Source organism: Anopheles coluzzii, chromosome 2 (assembly GCF_943734685.1).
Source record: "Anopheles coluzzii chromosome 2, AcolN3, whole genome shotgun sequence".
Lineage (NCBI taxonomy): Eukaryota > Metazoa > Arthropoda > Insecta > Diptera > Culicidae > Anopheles > Anopheles coluzzii.
The window spans coordinates 83,508,687-83,527,429 of record NC_064670.1 but is presented as its reverse complement, the minus strand read 5'-3'; the positions used below and the strand labels follow the sequence as shown (position 1 = coordinate 83,527,429).

General features: G+C 42.6%; 2 protein-coding genes across 2 annotated transcripts; one reads left to right on the top strand and one right to left on the bottom strand.

Moving 5' to 3' along the window:
- Positions 1–1,262: 1,262 nt before the first annotated feature.
- LOC120951237 (G2/mitotic-specific cyclin-B-like) lies at positions 1,263–3,739 on the top strand. The gene is made up of 6 exons (XM_040369829.2): positions 1,263–1,506; positions 1,733–2,224; positions 2,290–2,475; positions 2,547–2,663; positions 2,737–3,063; positions 3,140–3,739. Exons 1-6 carry the CDS (start codon positions 1,480–1,482, stop codon positions 3,443–3,445), a joined length of 1,455 nt encoding a protein of 484 aa, XP_040225763.2. The 5' UTR covers positions 1,263–1,479; the 3' UTR covers positions 3,446–3,739.
- Positions 3,740–4,247: 508 nt separating this feature from the next.
- LOC120951236 (A disintegrin and metalloproteinase with thrombospondin motifs adt-1) lies at positions 4,248–17,385 on the bottom strand. Its single transcript, XM_040369828.2, has 13 exons — positions 16,198–17,385; positions 8,605–8,677; positions 8,074–8,169; positions 7,040–7,964; positions 6,830–6,958; positions 6,513–6,762; positions 6,155–6,441; positions 6,041–6,092; positions 5,516–5,966; positions 5,180–5,439; positions 4,815–5,078; positions 4,536–4,731; positions 4,248–4,465 (listed from the first exon to the last, which is right to left on the bottom strand). Exons 1-13 carry the CDS (start codon positions 16,360–16,362, stop codon positions 4,410–4,412), a joined length of 3,204 nt encoding a protein of 1,067 aa, XP_040225762.2. The 5' UTR covers positions 16,363–17,385; the 3' UTR covers positions 4,248–4,409.
- Between the last annotated feature and the right edge of the window lie 1,358 nt (positions 17,386–18,743).

Below are 18,743 nucleotides of genomic sequence, written 5' to 3'. Positions count from 1 at the left end.
ATCGTATCGCCGTTCTAGTTCTAGCGATGCATAACTTCAATGCGAAACTATACAACAGTACAGAGGAAATGAGAAAGCTCTCCTCCAAGCGATGAAGCTCAACTAGTTGGGGTATCCCACCAACAGAGAGCGCCACCAGCTTTTTTGCTATTTTTAGAATGCATGAGGCGTTTGCCGTCTGCTAAACGAAGTCTTTCTATATTCCGTTTAGGTAGAGAACTTGAGTCGTTTAGAAGCCGTTTAGTGGTCGTTTAGTGGATTTGTGGCACTTGGATTGCTAACAAATTGAAATCGCTTAAAAGCCAGGAATATTAGAATTTTCTGCACGAATCATATCAAATAAATGATAAAGTGTATAGAATACTTAAAGTAAAAACTCCGAGTAATCAATAGTATTTTAGTCAAAAACTTGAAATTCTACTTACGCGGATATTCGAGTTACGCAGATTCGTCGGGAACGCAGAAACCGCGTAACTTGGGAACAGCCTGCCAAATAGCCAAAATTGCTTAAGCAGCTAATTTTGGCATGCTAAAGAACGCTGCTTGAATTCGCCTTTTGCAGTAGATAAACAGCACCAAAGTTCTACGTGGTCCTTCTAAATAGCGCCTAAAGCAGCTTACATATGCTACGGTACCGGGGATTATTTTTCTTGGTCTTTTATTTTCAAGCAAGCGTCATCGATGAAATAAACAACAGGATTTGTTTTGTTTGTGTATATGTGTATATTTTTAAATCCTTAATATTCATAAATTACACGAAATGTATCACAATTTACTGTACAATCACAATCACTTCCCTCAAAATCCCACCTGTAGGGGTCACCTGTATAGAGAAGAGATTAAATGTACGTCAAGTATTCAAGTCAAGTAAGCATGAGTTTGACAGAAAAATTCCAAACGAGGATGACAGTTTTTTCCATCGTCTAATAAGCCTATGACTGTATCCTTCATGAAAAACCCACACATTTAGAATGCTCCACCGATCACAAGCTGCTCGAATTAGCTCATGTACGGGGCAAACACGGTTAATATTTTGGAAATTGCCTCAATTTGGCATATATTTAGAATTCTAAATTTAAGTATGGGAATACTGGTTGGGAGAATATGCTTTTATAATTTTTCAGTTAACGATTTCGTTTTGCTGTTTATTTAGCGCTACGTGGCTGTGACGGTTTTGCCATCCATGTACCCCTCGGCGCTGTCATCGCAGAACGCATTGAAAACGCACTCTCCTGTAGACAGTTCGTATGTGTGTGTGTTGGATGATGCGAAGAGGCCTTTTGTTTCATTAGCGCTCAACGCCTCCAAGAGTTCGTACGAATTCAAACGGTTTTGCTGTGTCCGGCCGATCGTGAAGTACGGCAAGCCGTTGGCGTGTGAAACAGCTGTGTATATTTTTGTAGCGCCTTTTTGTGCCGTGTTGTTTGTGCTACCTTTACTTCTCTCATAGTCGAAGAAACTTCTCTAAACCTACTGAAAATGTCCCGCATTATGAGAATTGATGAGGTAAGATGGATTTGTATTGTAGACGCACGGTTGATGACGCCATTGACTTTGGATCAAACGGGCTGGCTTTGATTCGGCATGGTAAAGCAAAGCCGCGTCAAGATACAAAGATCGATGGCCGCCGGAACCATTTTGCACAGCTTGCCACACAGTCCTTGTAGAAGAATGTATTTGCAAAGAGATCGATGAGTATATCTGTTGTTGATTGTTCCCTTTTGTCGTTCAGAACCAGGTAGCTGGAAACCTGCATGAAGGTGGGATGAAGAAAGTGGTTGCTGCCAGACGCCCTGTGTTGGGAGAGCTTGGCAACAAGGTGCTGCGCAATGCTTCCCAGGACCTGCTCGGCAAAGGTGTGGAGAAGGGAGCTGCGCTGAAGAATGCCAACCCGACGCTGAAGAATATTAAGCCACGCGTGGACACTCGATGGCGAAAGGCGGATACTGCTGCGGCGGCAGTTGTTGTTCCCAAAAAAGTAGTCACCCGATCCGATTCGCAAAAGGTTGCGGTAGAGCCTAAACCGTCTGCCAATGCGGATGCTGTAAAGGTGCACGTCCAGCTGAACAAAGGAAACGAGGTAAAACATGTAGCGTTAAAGCGTGAAGACAGTCAGCTGTCGCTGCGGACATTGGCGAAGCAAAATCGTAAGGCTCAACCGAAAAGCGCTCCTAGCAGCGGCACCTCATCATCGGACGAACATGAAATAGTATCAATCTCTAAGGTACGTATTCGAATGTATGGGAAGTCGAAGGTCAATGAGATATAAATTCATATGTGTCTGTGCAGAAACCCGAAAGAGTGGAGGCCCATTCGCAAAAGCTGTTGGAAAACATCGAAAACATCGATGCGAATGATGGCTGGAATCCGATGTTGGTGGCGGAGTACGTGAACGACATTTACAACTATTTGAACGAGCTAGAGAGCAGGCCAGGATATGCGCTGTGCGAGAACTTCTTGGATGGTCATAAAGAGGTAAGTCGTGTGTAAATGAGAGATGTTATGACAAGAGGTGTGGGTATATTTAACGCATTATTCATACGCAGATTACACATAAGATGCGAACGATTCTGATCGATTGGATCAATGAAGTGCATTATCAGTTCAAACTGGACATCGACACTTACCACATGACAGTGTCGCTCATCGACCGTTATCTGCAGGTAGGTGCAAACTTGTCTCCAGTCTAATGACGTGAAATTAAAACACCCGTTGGCTTTGTTTTGCGCTTTGCAGACGATGAAAACTGTTCCGAAGAAGAAGCTACAGCTGGTAGGCGTGACGGCGATGTTCATTGCATCCAAATACGAGGAACTGTTTCCACCAGAGATACAAGATTTTGTGTACATAACCGACGATACATACCAGAAGTATCAGATTCTCGAGATGGAAAAGGAAATGGTGAGAACGTTGGACTTCAATCTGGGAAAACCTCTTCCAACCCATTTCCTGCGTCGGTTTTCGAAGGCAGCGAAGGCGTCGGACGTAAATCATGTGCTGGCAAAGTATCTTATTGAGCTTGCCAGTGTGGATTACAGTACCGCGCATTACAAACCATCGGAGGTAAGTTAGCATTTTGCCAGGAAATCTGCTTTTCGAACCAAAACCAGGTACATGTGTATCGTATGTGCCTTTACAGATAGCGGCAGCTGCGTTGTACATATCGTTGTATCTGTTTCCACTAACATCCAACGGCGGAAACGGTACGAGTGCAATAATCTGGACTAAAACACTGGAGCATTACACGCACTACAATGTAAAGTACTTGGCGCCAATTGTGCAGCGGCTCGCAAACGTGATCAAGGCTGTTCCCAAAATGATGGATAAGAAGGTTAAATATCCTTGGTTGAAGTACTCCTCGTCTAAATTTCAATGTATTTCGACGCATCCTAAACTAAAAGGATCAGAAATCGAGGAGTTGCTCAACAATGAGCTACGTTGTTAGCGGCCATAATTAATTGTTTTGACTTTGTATGACTTAGCAGTGCTTGTCACTTCGTAGGAAAATAGTTAATTTTTTAAATTAATATTCAAAAGAATGACTGACAAAGCTGCAGGCCAAGACGAAAATGGTTACATTCCTGTGTAGTATGCAAATATTTTAATCAATTGCTAATTGTGTTTTGTTTTTGATTTGTTTAACGTAGTACGAAAAATAATATTAATGGGCATAATACAATATTCTCTTGTTTACCTCTGGTCAACGACGAACGAAAGAAGAGATGAACCTAATTAATAACATGCGTTTTCTTTTAAACATCTATCACAGTAAGGGTTTAGTTAGTAAAGCTTCATTGTTGATGGTAACATAACTAACAAACTAATTAAAACAATAAGTTAGTGATTGTTTCGCACATTAATTTGGCTTGATGATTGCTTTCGTACGCGGATTGATCATCAGAACTCTTGTTTATTGTACCTCATTTCAGTAATAAGCATATGGTGTCGAGGAATTTGCTTTAATTTGTTTGTTATGTTTTTCTGTCGATAATATGGAATTTTCGACGATAATCTTAATGTAAAGGAGTTTTTTACCATGTCATATAAACCCTCTCTTAAGAAATTTTCAATAAATTCAACAATTTCTTACTTCAACAACGATCTTAAGTTCTCACAAGATCGGAGGGATACAATACCCGTTATTCTTTCGTATGTTACAGAATGTTATTTTAAACATACATTTTTCTACAATTGAAAAAGGATTCAATACATTATGACCAAAAACATCTACATATGCACTGCCTTAATTGTAATTAATGGAGACGATTTATTTGGGTGTATATTTCGGGGAATAAATTACATTACAAAAGTTTCGATAATAAATAAACAGTTCCATGCATACCGGCAGCACGGCAAGCGCGACGCGGGTCAGCTTTTACTATCACGTTGATTTGTGTGGATGATTTACTTCACGGGTCAACATAGATTGGATTTTTCAAGTCAATATGTTCCTCCAAAACAATATCTGCAAAGTAGAAAAGTGAATTTGAATTAATCACTACTTTCCCAACTCGTCACCTAACAAAAGACGTTACTATTTTCGTTGGTAGTCCGTCCAAAGTCGATGTTGGCAATCAAATTTTCCAAAAACTCTTGACTTAACCGTTCGGTCACGTTGATCGGAGCAAAGTACTCGAAATGCCGCTTGGTTCTGTTTGTGGATCGTTTAATTCGAACGTTAGGAAGCGCATTGTACGACTCGTTGACCGGTATGTCGTCGCTGCCAAAATGCTATGTATAGAAAAAAAAGAGATTCCAAAATGAATGAAAGTTCTGTTACTCTAGGAGCCTTTTTGTTAAACGCTAAAGCATACCAAACATTTGCCATTGATGCAATAACGATTCGACTCATTGTGATTGCATCGCGTCCCGAAAGGAAAGTGCCCTTGCTCTCCATTCACCAGGTAGAAGCGATGCCTGATGAACGTATCCTGACACGCCACCCGACAGCTTCGATCTGGATCCTCAATGCTGGGCGCTATTTGCATGCCAATACCCGACAATCCCGACACCTTCTGCTGATATCGCTTGCATAGCTGCGTTGCAAATTCGTACGTTGATAACACCTTATCACAGGCCTAAGAGTATTGAGCGAAAACAAAGCAAAAAAAAAAACAACATCAAAATTCACCCTGAAACGTTGGGTTCACCGAAGAAAGAAGGTTACGAGGACACTAACAATCGTGTTGGCGGTGCAGAGCTGAATGTTGGTGTTGGTCCCGGCTGTCGAGGACACGATTTGCACTCCCTTGCCCCGTTCCATGCAGCTAAAGTGACAGCCTGACTTCACCTCCCAGTTATGCTTACGTCCTTGCAGCTCGGACAACCTGTTGAGCTCCGATGACGAACGCTCACGCCAGCGGTTGAACGTATTTTCTGCCTGACTGCTGTAGCCTTCCGTATCTGGTGGAGGCTTTCGTGCGGTATAGTTGCTTAATGCTTCAAAAACAAAAAAACGCGCAACTGTTGTAAAAATATAGGTCACTAAAAGGTCGGTGAAAGCATTTGGGCGTACCTGTTCGTATCGTAGAACTTTCAGCCCTGCGGTCGATTGGGTATGCGTTCTTGTTCAATGGTAAGCTCTTATAGTCCCGAACATTTTCCTGGTGAATACTGTTGCCACTCCGTTCGGTGTATTGGTACACTTCCGTGCAGAGTGCTCCGTCGATTCGGTAGTAATTGTTGGAGGTATTATTGCAGCTAAACTTTTCACATCGTCCACTGACACAGTAGTATGCATCGTCAAAGTCACCGTTCTGCACCTTACAAGCGGTACCGTCCGGGTAGATCCAACTTTTGGTCTTCGGCACACCTGCCTTTGTTTCGCAAAACACTTTGCACGAGTCTTCCGGGTCTTCGGCAACCTTCTGCAACCCGTACCCGATAATGTCCGCATCGAACTCTTTAGCGCGGCCACAAATTTGATTGGAAAACTCTAGTATCGTTGTCCGTCCGATGTTGTAACACTGCAAAAAGCAAAAAGTGCGAATTATGTGAACGTGTTACTGCTATGCGTGCATTTGCTGTACGTGTGACGAACCTGTTTGGCGATACACGTCTCATATTTGCGGCTAAATCCGGAACAATTTTTACTGTAATCAAATTAGCATATTATCAAATTGTCTGAATAAAACAAGTTATTTTTAAATCTTACCGTTTGTCTAGACATTTTCTTGTAAACTGCCTTAACCCAGTGCTTCCTTCCTTCAGTCGACCGGACTCACCGTATAGACAGCCGGAAACACACTCGGTCGGTTCGCTCCATGAGTCCCACGTTGGTATGGTATTTAACGTTCGCGATATGTCCTGCCGCAGGCTGGCAAATTTCAGCCCCTCTAGAAACGTTTTCTTATCGATCGTTTTGAAAGCGGTGATGTGTTTGCCAGTAGATTGTATCGTCAGGCCCGGAATTTTGGATACACAAACTCCACTTCGGCACCACTATATAAATGAAGATTCGTTTAGTGCCACGTAAGGAGGCTAAATTAGCAGGCATAGGAAATTACACTAACCATTAGCTTTCCACAGTTTGTTCCTTCTAGTGCAGGGTGCGATGTCCACGTGTAACGATCACGCTGACAGTGAAGATCACGGCAAATGTCGGCCAAATCCTGGGACTTGGAGCGTGTACTGTCTTTGCCATACTTCAACAGACACTGCTGGTCAGCATCGAAACGCTCGCCCGGTAACCGACCTTCTCCAGTGTGATCGAGCGATGATCCGTAGTGTCCTCGATCAAACAGACAGGTAGCTTGAGAAGTTCTAGCGGGAGAGAGATACATACGGTTTATCGCTTTGCGAGAGATACCGCCAAGAAGTTACCACTTACTTTAGAAACGTGTTCAGGTAATTACGGCTACAGGATGACCATGTGATCTTACCGCTGCCCAATGTCGGTGACATAATGTACAGGCTAGGATCACAGTTGTTTTCCGACGTGTCGTGTCGCATTCCCAAGCTAAACATTCACCAGAAATATAATGTTACTGATGCCAAACCAACGAAATGTGATTAAAAGCGATTAAAAACGAAAACTCACTTGTGTCCAATTTCGTGCGATACAACGAAAACGCTCTCGAAATGTTTTCCCTCATTGATCGTACAGCTTGAAGTGATTGTGCACATGCCGGCAACCGGCGCTAGGCCTACGACCTGGTTGCTTACCTTACCGTTTTTGCTCACCACGAACAGATCCAGCCCCGTAAGTATGACCGCATGGTCAAAGTGTACTGGATCAGCGTCGGATATGGGATTCATTTTACGCTGCCAGCCGCAGAAACTATTCAGATAGATGTCAATGTCGCTGGAACGTCGAAGATCTTTCGGATCGTTGTGCAGGATTTCTAGTCGCTTGAGGATGAAGTTGATCGGATGACCAAGCGATGGATGGTTGTAAAGCAGCTGCACACCATTGATCATTGCCAGCACGAAGCGTATCAGATGTGCTTCGGTGTTTTTTGGATAGTTCTTCGACATGTGCCTATACAGATCCTTATCGATGAAGATAGCCGTCTCGATGTGCAGCACGTCCGGCACCTTGGCGTTGTGATTTGAGCTGATGTGCCGTTTGAGCCGTGATTGTTGACTCTGACCGTAGAAAGGAACGGTTGGCCTCCGGCGGGTTGGCTCATTCATGTCCGGTTCGAACATGACTTTCGTTTCGCCACTTTCATCACTTGGTATGGTTTTGTTTCGGTTCAGAATGACATGTGCCCCGGTACCGAATCGTTCCGGTAGCGGATGTATGACAATTTCCGACTCGTTGGTTCGAATCAAACCGCGCACGCTACCCTCGCACAGGTCGAACGCTGCACGCTCATTGCGATAGAAGCAATCCCGATACTTGAGCACACGATCGTACGAATCATCCAACAGTTGAGTGGAATTATCGTAGCTTTCGATGAAAGCAAATGATTCATCTATCAAAATGTCTGACTTTTGCAATCGCAAAGCAAAATTGTCCTCTGAAATGGAACGCGAGAGTTGCACATTTTATTCGTCATTGTGGCACCACGCTGCACGTAGAAGATGGTCTGCAACGTAACGCATATTGTAACGTTTGGGGATACTTACCGCGGCCGTCGCTAAGGTTGAACTGCAGGAATCCGCTGCCTGGAGTTGACCTGCTTTCACGTTTTCTTTGCCGCACGTTAACTATCTTGAAATCATCTGGAAAACAATTAGTCAACATTGAAATGTGCGAAACAATGATGTTTTTTCTTCTTCTTCTTTTGGCAAAGCGTTTCAAAACCGTAGCAAAGCAATTTATCGACAGCCCGTAGTTCTTTGCAGGCTGAGGAACACGAGGCGTATCGACAACCGACTTTGCTCAATAGGCATGAACTTGAACTCTGGACAAAGAAACCCGTGCAATGCGAGATGTGTTTTGAACTGCAACACTAAAACAGCATGAAGAGAATGATCATTTGTGTTGCCTAAAGGGCTGTGCAAGAAAGGGTACCCGCAACCCCAGCCAAAATACACCGCCAATGACCGGAAGGTGTGTCAATACGATCAAAACTCCATTCGACGATAGATTCGTCATCAGCAATCGTGTTGCAATCGTGTCATGCCGGTGCCGAATAAAGTATGTACCACACTTACCAGTTGTACGATCACCAAACAGCAGCAGTTGTTCATGTTCCTCGAGGAAATTATGCAAATTCCTTTCATCGATCTGCAACAAAAGAACAGCAAACAGAAGAAGCGTTCGAGCAATTTGTAGGTTAAAATTCATGCAATACACACATTAACAAACAATGCTTTCCATCGCACCCCAGGGGACAGGAGGAGGCAGATCGTCTGTCCTACACTGAAATACTGCACGTATCATCATGGCACATTCCATGTGGCGCCTAATGAGTATCGTTTCGCCGCTTGTTGCATATTTGCCGAATAGCTACTGTACGTGCAGCAGCGCATGAGAAAACGGCCCTAGCCCGTCTGCTGCAGCCCAGCATTCTATGGACGGTATGCATTCGACGGAAGAAAGTTCCATTCCACAGAGCCGAGAAAAAGAAAGGCAAGCGTGCACCTTGAAAAGAATGGTTAGGACATTTCTTTTCCTTCGCCTCCCGTTGCATTGTTGGCCGTTTGGCCGTTTGATGAATGTGCATTGTGCAATGGTCTATTGGCTATGGAGGTTACGGTGAGTACGAAGACCCTTGATTTTCATTAGCATCCGTGGCCTTTCTCCTGTATCTATTTCAGCGATGATACATCTTGACAGCACATTTCACAGTGGAAATGGGTTTTAATTAAATTTTATCTCCCTCAATCCACATGACAATGGGATGCACCTTGCATTTATCTGCTGATGTGCATTTAATATATAAAAATATTTGCACTCATTTGTGATCCTCCATGAAGGATTGAAATAAGACGATCTAGCAATTTTCAATTCAATGGCATGATCACTTCTGGGTGGCTTTGGATGGCATTTAGGCTGTGGTTGTCTTGTGAATTCTTCTTCTATTTGGCGTAACGCATGTCCTCTACACAGACATGTCCGACCTGTACAGGCTTTCGAGAACTCATTATTACCACGCAGCCAGACACAGTCAATTCTTGCTACGGGGGGACGGTCTATTCTAGGCTTGAACTCATGATGGGTATGTTTTTTAGTTGTTCGAGTTGGCGACCACTGTACCATTGGACCGCCCCTCATGAATTATAGTATGTTTTTGACTAATTTTAATACCGGTATTAGATGATACTCTACACCTAGAACGAGCCCTCCTGCCATTCAGGGAAATGTACGTACTGTGTTCGTACTCCAAAATTATTCCATATTAAAAATCAAATTTGATATGGGTAGCAGTTGATGTTTCAAACCCAGGGCAAGCATTGTGGGAATTATTTATGCAACCAACCTTCAATAAATAATATCGATTGCCATCCGCGGACAAAAAAAATGTAAATAAATTGTGCATTTGTTCTCAAAAAAGTAAACTATTTTTTTTTTATAATTTACCATACCAATGAAATACATTCAAATGAAAATGATTCGCGTATTGTTTAAGACAGTGCTCTCCAACCTTTTTAGGATCGCGCACCACTTGGCTTTGAAAATACACTTGCCGCGGCTCACATCCATTGAGGGCATACATGTTTTAGACTTACTTCAAAGTTTTAAATGAAAAATATGTTTAAATCTTATTCTAGACATCCTTTTTTAAAATGTAATCTTGATTGTGGGGAAAGAAATGCACGAAATGAATAGTAATGAGCTTTTTCTTCAAAAATAAATTCTCTCACGGATCATGTAAGTTGACGCCACGGACCACAGGTTGGAGACCACTGGTTGGGGAAACAATAATCGTTCAACGGTCACACCAAATATATAGCTATTTGCTATTTTTATACAAGTTCAAATTTAATGATTTAATAATAATTATCTGCAGCTTATATGTTTGTCTGTACTAGCTAAGTTACCCAGATCCACGCGGATTAGCACAATTTTCCCGTTTTATTAAACATATAGAAGAATGTCCAAACTGAATAATACAATAACAATTCCAACAATTTTGAAATAGCTATCAAATCAAAGCTTCGTTCCGTCTTATCTGGCATAAAAACTGTAGTTGGTCTAGATCTGCTTCAATTACTCATGTGCTTGGCTATCAGTTGGTTGCTTACTTTATCCATATAGCAGGATAAACAGTTTTGCGTATGATAGACTTGACTCATTCAACATTTGAACCCTTGACGGGCGAATGCGTTGATGAAATAATTCAAAAAAATTGAGTCGGTCGTGCTTTGCGGCAGGTGGCCAACAAATATAACACAAATTTTAAAAAATCGACTGTTGCATGTGTCCTGCTTCGTCTGGACGTAAACCTGTTTGTCCGTTTTGGCCAAATAATTATTACAGCAGCTAAAGTTATTACAGTAGCAGTAAAGTTATTTGGCTGATATCAGTCATCTACAACGCACAATAGAGCCAAATTCAAATTCTTCAACGTCTATGTTTGAATGTAGTTGTTCCACATGTTGTAAATTAAATGAAAATACTGTCACATATGTTATGCTTACGGATATGTTAGGGTGGAATGATGAATGAAATAAGAAATGAGATTCAAAAATAGATGAAATTTGTTGGGAACGATTAACAGATGAATCGGTTGTAATCAGTGCATTTTATCAACATATGTGATACAAAATGTTATAACTTTGTGAGTATCTCTATAGGGCCCATTAAAAAAGGCACCAAGCACCAACAACACAAATGTTATTAATTTTGCAAATTCACACAGAATCCAAGAAAAAAATAGAACATTTGAGAATATTTGATCAATATTTTTTTTGGAATTTAGATACCAAAATCAAATGCCAATATTTCTACACAAAAACCAATAACCTGGGATTTGCGTATTCGCGAAAGTTGAATATCCCGTTTTTCAGCCAAAAAATTGTTGATAAATGGTTATTTTTGATTGACTTTAGTGCTTTTAGGTGCTAAATTACACATTTAATATAAATTTTATAAAAGATTACATTATTTCTGGCTTTTTAGCGATTGGAAACATTCAACGATAATTCAATTTATTTTGCACTTGAAAATTGGAGAAATTTTGCATACATTTTGCATTTGGAGTTGGAGAAATTTGGACTGATTTGACATATAAACTGTCAAAATTAAAAAATTGCGTAACTCGAATTCGCGTAACTCGAGTGTCGCGTATCTCGGGGAAAGACTATACGCAAACTTAGTGGCCATGTGGGGCCCCGAGAAAGCAAGGAAAAACCCCGCGCATAAATAAATTTGCTTCTCAACCATTCTTTGGTTTAAAATTCATCGCTCGACAATTCAGAACTCAGTTCAGAATCAACTCTTGTTAATCCGCCACTGCTATTATTATGAGTTAAACAAAGTTATTCCTCGACGTGATAAGAAGCTATAGGGGTAAAAAGAGCACACAACATCATACCTACAAGAATGAACCACCGGCAAACATTAATTTTTATTTTAGTCTAGATAGTTTATTCTGTTATATGTTTGAGATTGAGTAATATTGAACATTATATTCGAATGTTTTCGTTAAAGAGCGATTACATTGTTTCAACGTTACCAAAAATTTAGTTTTATTCTGAATGGGTGGTAGCCAACGATTTTCTTTATCGAGTAACTTAAATAGCAAAACTTTTATTTAAAATGTTGTCACATATTAATCAGAAAGGTTATATCTTTGGCAGCTGTATTTCGAAAGCAGAAATCGAACAACAGGATCGTTGTGCATTTAAGAAAATCATTCTAATTATAACATTATAAATCCAAAGGTACACACTAAACTGCCAAGGTTACTAGAACAAAAACCAAAGTCGAGTACGGTCTAAAACTACAGTATTCTTTAGCATACACTTCAAGCAAGGACGCCAAAAATTGTTGCGAAAACTCTAACCCCGATGGAGACTTTAATTACACCCAAACCCATTGTTGAAAAGTAAAATCGTGTCGTCGCTTCGCGTTTGAAAGGTCATCTGATGGGAAAATGTACACCAGCATTGTACGGACCAACGCGGAAGCACGTTCTAAATGCTCCCCCTTTTTTGTGTGGCCATTCTAGGCTAAATTCTCTTCTAGGTCAGCTCATGGTCATAAATCTCACCCCAAAACTTTATGGCGAGGGCGAGTGCAATGCAAAACAAAACCACCCGCAAACCGCTGCCTAATTATTCGGTTGAAGACCAATGTTTCTGTCGCCTCGGGCTCATCATGTTGCCGATTCTCCGACGGGCCACCCCACCTGGCCTGGCAGGTGATAATGAAAATTTAAATAAGAAAAATGATCATCTACACCCCTCCGACCAGTAGCAGCATCCCTTTGCCCGTTCCGTGAGCCACACTGCGCATCTGGTGCGCAATGGGAACGGCGCTACGCATGGAACAGAGCTGAGAACGTAGCGCATAAATTAGCATACCGCCGAATGCAGCTACATTAAGCCACGACGAGAGGACGATGGGATAGGTATGTTTGGCGAGCAGGAATGTCATAGAAAAATTCTGTTACAGTTTCGCTTTTTTTTCTCGTGGCGTGTTGTGTTCGTTTGAAAGCGCTTTCAACGTGCTCCGCGCAAACAATCAGTAATGAATGATTTTGGAAAAAAGAAGAGCGAAGGGTAGCGCCCTTCTATACACGGCACATTATGCGTACGTAGCACAGTTTTTTTTTGTGTTATGGTTTGCCGACGCGCTATCGTGACCTGCACACGATGTAACCATTACAAATCATTACGGCGATCATCGGTCATCTACATCACGCGCGGCTGCGGTTACGGTTGAAGCACACAACCACACCGCACCGGTTCTGTTCTGTCCGTCCGTTTTTTCGACTGTTGAGTCGAGAAGTTCTAAAACATCATCTCTGAACTACAGGGAAATTATGGGAAACTCAGTGAAGCAATAAACACGTATATAATTGCATTCTTTTCGGTTGCGATCTTCAAGAAGCATTTACTTCGTGAGCAATACTGACTGGCAAGGAAGCTGCACTTCAATGTCACTCTCTGTTGGATGCTACAACTACTTCATTCATAGTGCTTTTGTTGATGTCGTTCGCTTTCATTTCGGGTGCCAAATAAAGATACGAACCGTGCCCGCGCGCACAAGGTGTGAGAAACTCCACTAATTACTACTCTTCCACCCAGTTTTTTCGTTATTCTGATGTAAGTAGCTCATCCGCACTGGTAGCGATGAGCACATTCAAATAGCAAAGATGTTGCGAACATGCTTTAGTGATCGTTTTGTTTTCATTCGAGGGGGTGGGTTGAGGTTTCTTTCCTTTTGCTTTTTTCGGTACGGTCACACCATTTAGCATTCGCACCCGACGCCATCTCAGCTGATTTTTTCCCGTGATACCATACCGCGAAAGAGGTTCGTCGCTTCGTTCTTTCGAAAGACTTGAGTTTCGGGGTGGTTTTTATTGTGCGATTGCGTAAAGCATTTTTGGCCACCCTTCCGGCACAGTGTGGCACAGGTTAAAATGGTTGGTTTGTTTGCAATTAAACAAGAAATAACAACAACAAAAACACACAGACACACAGTATGGTGTGTTCCAGTACGATGGGCTTTGGGCTAGATAGAAATGATAGAAGCTGCTGTTGCTGCTGCTTCGGAGTGGCAAAGCGGTTGGTCCATCATTTGCCGCGAGCAAACACTAACGCCCGTGTCCGCAGATTGAAGTTCCGTGATAAATCAAATCAAAGTTTCGTCCAAATAGATGGGTGGGCTGGCGAAAAATGGCGTCCATTACGGCGTGCGCGTACGCCATCAGACCAAAAACAATGCCTCTTGCTGCGGCGCGGTTGTGCGATAAAAGCTAATCGAGCAAGCCCTTGGGGTCTGCGCAATTTCACTTTTACGATGCACTTACGATGCACGATGCTCTCCCGTCGGTGCTTCCTTTTGCCAAATAGCTTCATAACGAGGTGAAAACCGAATAACTAAAATGATTATCTTTATTTGCAAAATTAATTGAAATTGCAGCTGCAAGAAAACTGTGCAGCAGTGCAATGTATTGATTCTGGTGTTTTTTTTTAATTGTCTACTACACTTCATTTAAATCAACACTAACCCTAACCGATCCTCATGCGCATGATGTGTTCCGAAAAACGTGGTGTACCAGTTTTACAATCGTTTCAAGTTCATCTCGCTGCGGGATTTCAAAACAATGCCATTAACATTCAAAAATTAACCTTTCCAAGAATCACCTTCACTAGAACTAACCCAAATGAACTCGAGAAAGTGTAGCAACAACCTGCCAAAAAAAAAACAACAACCACAGAACCTTTCCCACTCCTCTCGGGAGCTGTTTTTGACATTCAAATTATACAAATCCCATTGTGTTGGCTTTGCTGTGGGCGGCTAGTGCCAAAATTTAAATTTCAGCTCCAAAATGTGTCTTCCAACTAGAACCATTGGTAGTGCATTGCTCCAAACCATTTATCCGTCCGTAAGCGTAGCGAAATTATGCTTCCAGCGGTATGGGACTTGGGGTTGAATGGAACCGTACCGTTTGGGGCATATAAATAATGAATCAGCAAGTATTAAGCGTACACGCGGCAAGCGATAAATGTGACAATTTACACTACCGTTTGTGCCGAGGATAATTGTGAATGATTATGTGCGTCATGCTGCGGGACGCATAATCCTTACAAAAAAAAGAAAACACAAACACACTTAAACAACTTTGCGTTTTTTTTTGTTTGTTGCGCTCTACGCACCGTGAATGACCTTTGGTTGCGTCCGCATGGGATTCGCGCGGTTCGCAACACAGTTCGCGATTATTGATGGCCCCAATGAGTTGAGTAAACTGTCGTGTGACAATAATCGTGTGCCGGCACTCCGGTCGGCGTGCAATTAGAATTTCAGGTCAATGAAACCCACCGATGCTGACCGTTTTTGCGGTGTGTGTGTGGTCTCGTCGTTCTAAATTGATGCGTACGGGTACGCAGGAGAAGTGTCATCGTGCGCGCGAAGCGAGGCGCGTGTGCAGCTGCCGGTTGCCGCCCTTTGGATGGTGGTCATTGGGCACAAAGTCGAAGCGCGCGCGCGTTCACACGATGGACAATGCAAAGTGGTGGCGCTGCTGTTCCGGTGGCGCACTACAAATGCACAGTGAGTTAGATTATTAGTGACATTTGATTGTATGGTTAAATTCTGTTATGCTGAGCTACACATGGTGTAACAAACTTGCAGCACGAATGTATGCTGCAGCGTCGCCATGAACACGTCGACGTGTCCTTAGAATGGCTTTGGGGAGTAACTCATGTTGGGGCATTGAGATTCATCAGCTGGGAATGACATTCAAAGTAAGCCCTCCAAGCTACAGACTGGCTTAATTAAAAACCACGCTTCCCATAGCATTCGTACTGGCTTGACAAAAAAAACGAAGTCTAGTCAAATAATAAGTATGAGACATTGAAGCTTCCGTTAAATGCAGAAGAAACAATGGAAGGAAATGGAAAACTTCCTCAAATACCGCTCAATACCATCTTTGAGGGTTGCATGGTGAGGAAGATTGGAAGTACCATCGCTTTAGCATCTGAGTGTGGCCTCGGCGCAAACAAAACACCTTCCTTTTTTTTGCCGCAGCATCGCTTGTACTCGAAGTATTTAAATAATAAAAAAAAGTTTGTTTAAAAAAACCTGAAAAAAAAGGAAAATAAACTGAAAGACGAACACATTTCTCTTCTCACCTTTGCATTATCTAACACCAAGTGGTTCACTCGTTCCACCTCCATGTGAAGACAGCGGACGGTGGGGTTGCGTGCCGCTATCAAGATTAGCCCCAGCAGTGCAACGATCTGTAGCATAACGCTTCCTACAGCTGTGAAGAACGGTTGTAGTTGTGGTCGCGGCATTTTTCACTTTTCACATAGCTTTCGGATTTCGAGTGACATCTACCGCTGCAGCAGCACGGCTTGCACTCGGTGCATTCGGACACTCGGGAACGGGGTAGATTGTATGCGCGGTTCGGTAGAAGTACCGCGACACACACACACAGACCTCGTCGCCGTGTTATGTACTCCTGGAGCACTCCTTCAGGTACCGTTGGGTGGCCGCTATTATTCAATCTTCATTTTAATTTCACTTCCTTGCCTCCGTTGCCCGAGAGTGTCTGTACACACGAGGACTCCTCGCGTAGCCTACCGTTTCTACGCGGTCACGCTTCTACATAATACGATTAACTTCTACTTGAGTGACTTTTCCGTATCGAGATGTGCAACCGTCCTCACCGAATGAGGCATACCGGCTGTTCGTTCTCGTCAGGTGCGTTACACCCCACTATCAACCACCCACAATCACTGGAACACACACACACACACAGACGCACACAGACACAGCTCCGCTCGCGCCCACAAACTGTGCGGTTTTACGATGAGCCCAATTTAACGTACAATTATTATTGTTTGAAATCGCTCGAGCTGCTCACAACAGTCCCACAATCTGGGCATCGGGCGCGGTCGTATGGCGTGGGCGTGCAGAGCGTAGCGCGTTTGAACACCTCGACCGTTGGCACTTAACTGATGCTAACATTCCGGCCCAGCGACGGACGAGCCCTTGTAGTTGGGCTAGTGTATCGTGCCAAACAAGGGGGGAAGATGCGCATCCCTTCTCCGAGCGACGATTAGTGCGCTCGCGCATCGTTTGCACTAGTTTTGGGGAAAAGAGTTTGTGTGGGTTTTTTTATCGCTTGGGCTCGTCTCTTGCTTCGGGTCGGGGCGGTGAATGATGCTTGCGGATGGTTCTGATCGTTCTGCGGAATGCTAATTGAGCGATGAGCAGCTTTTCATGCTCCAATGTCGTGCACTAATTCTGTGCGCCATGGTTTGCGAGTTTTTCGGCGATTTTGTGTGTAGTTTTTTTTAAATGAAGAAAGTTCACATAAAATTAAGAGCAAATAATATTTGAAGATTTGATCCAAGTCTTCAAAAAATATATGTCTTCAATATATATGGGGCGGAAAATATATAAGTTAAGTGGAGCACTGTTCTATACCAATAAAAAAATTACATGAATTTCATTTTGAAAAAATGGTTCCCCTTTGATATCAACAAATATTTGTTTGTAAAAAAATATTGATGCCTTCCTTTTTTTGCCGAATCTTAATTGTATCACGCAGGCGGATAGCTAGTCCTTGCTAGTGTAAGAAACTAAAACCCATCTTTAACTTTAATAAACTTATTCATTTCATTTCATTTCATTTATGTAGTCTACTTAATGGTTTAACAAAATTATTAATTGCTTATACAGGGTTTTCCATAGAACTCAAGACCACGGGACACTTAGCTGAATCTTCAATCGCAAGAATACGGAACCATACGTGAAAACTGTATTGGTGAAATCCTGTAGCTATCCTGAACTATTGGATCAGGTGAAGTATGGATAGAAATAGAGAGGAGAAAAAAGGAAATTTAGAAAGCAAACTAAAGAAGGAGTAGAAGAAGAACACTGGCTGGAACTTGCGTCGGTCCGCAGCTTAGATCTAAATGATGCCGAAGAAATGCGTCATGATCAAATAAGTGGGAAGAATCGTTGAAGCATATGTTGCAGTTCAGAAACGAATCACTCATGCCAAACTGGGTTCGACGTCTGGAAAGGGCTAGAGGGGACGATGTCTTACTAGACGGGGAGGGACATAAAAGTCGATAGAGGAAAGGAGAGGAGGGACGTCGACTTCATGGAGTAGGATAGAAGCGATGAATGAGGCTGAGTACGACGTGATTCGACTCAAGCCCAAAAAAATGAAGAGAATATGAAGGGAGTTTGTGGCCAGGACCCAGGATTCCCCGGAGAGCAAAAACATGTGAACGCTTTTTGCACTCTTTCGAGTCTGAGGATACAGGTGGGAGAGGAAGACGATCACACTATGCTCCCGAATTCTAAGTTTGGTGTGACTAGACTGCAATACAGAGCCTTCAAGCACTTTGAGTCCGAAAACTTGGACCCAATTATTTTGTCTTGGTGCAAAGTAAAGCAGACCTTATCGTCCAACCAAAATCCTAGCTCTTTCACTGACTATACCCGTTGAAGACAGACATTATTACATATATAGTCAAAACGTATGGGATTGGGAGATCGACAAAAAGAGATTGCAGTATATTTAGGGATGGATAACGATAGATCGTTGCAATTACACCACTTTGGAAAGATTGTCGAGATGTGATTGGAGTAACGAACAATCTGATGAAATAGGAAAGAATTGGTCTATGAACAGCTGCCGTCTAGCCATACAGATAAC

Coding starts and splice junctions, on each gene's coding strand:
- LOC120951237 (XM_040369829.2), top strand. CDS start 1,480: ATGTCCCGCATTATGAGAATTGATGAG. Junction 2,476..2,546: donor TCTTGGATGGTCATAAAGAG/GTAAGTCGTGTG, acceptor ATTCATACGCAG/ATTACACATAAGATGCGAAC. Junction 3,064..3,139: donor CGCATTACAAACCATCGGAG/GTAAGTTAGCAT, acceptor GTGCCTTTACAG/ATAGCGGCAGCTGCGTTGTA.
- LOC120951236 (XM_040369828.2), bottom strand. CDS start 16,362: ATGCCGCGACCACAACTACAACCGTTCTTCACAGCTGTAGGAAGCGTT. Junction 6,959..7,039: donor TCGCACGAAATTGGACACAA/GTGAGTTTTCGT, acceptor GTGAATGTTTAG/CTTGGGAATGCGACACGACA. Junction 5,079..5,179: donor TCTGCACCGCCAACACGATT/GTTAGTGTCCTC, acceptor CAATACTCTTAG/GCCTGTGATAAGGTGTTATC.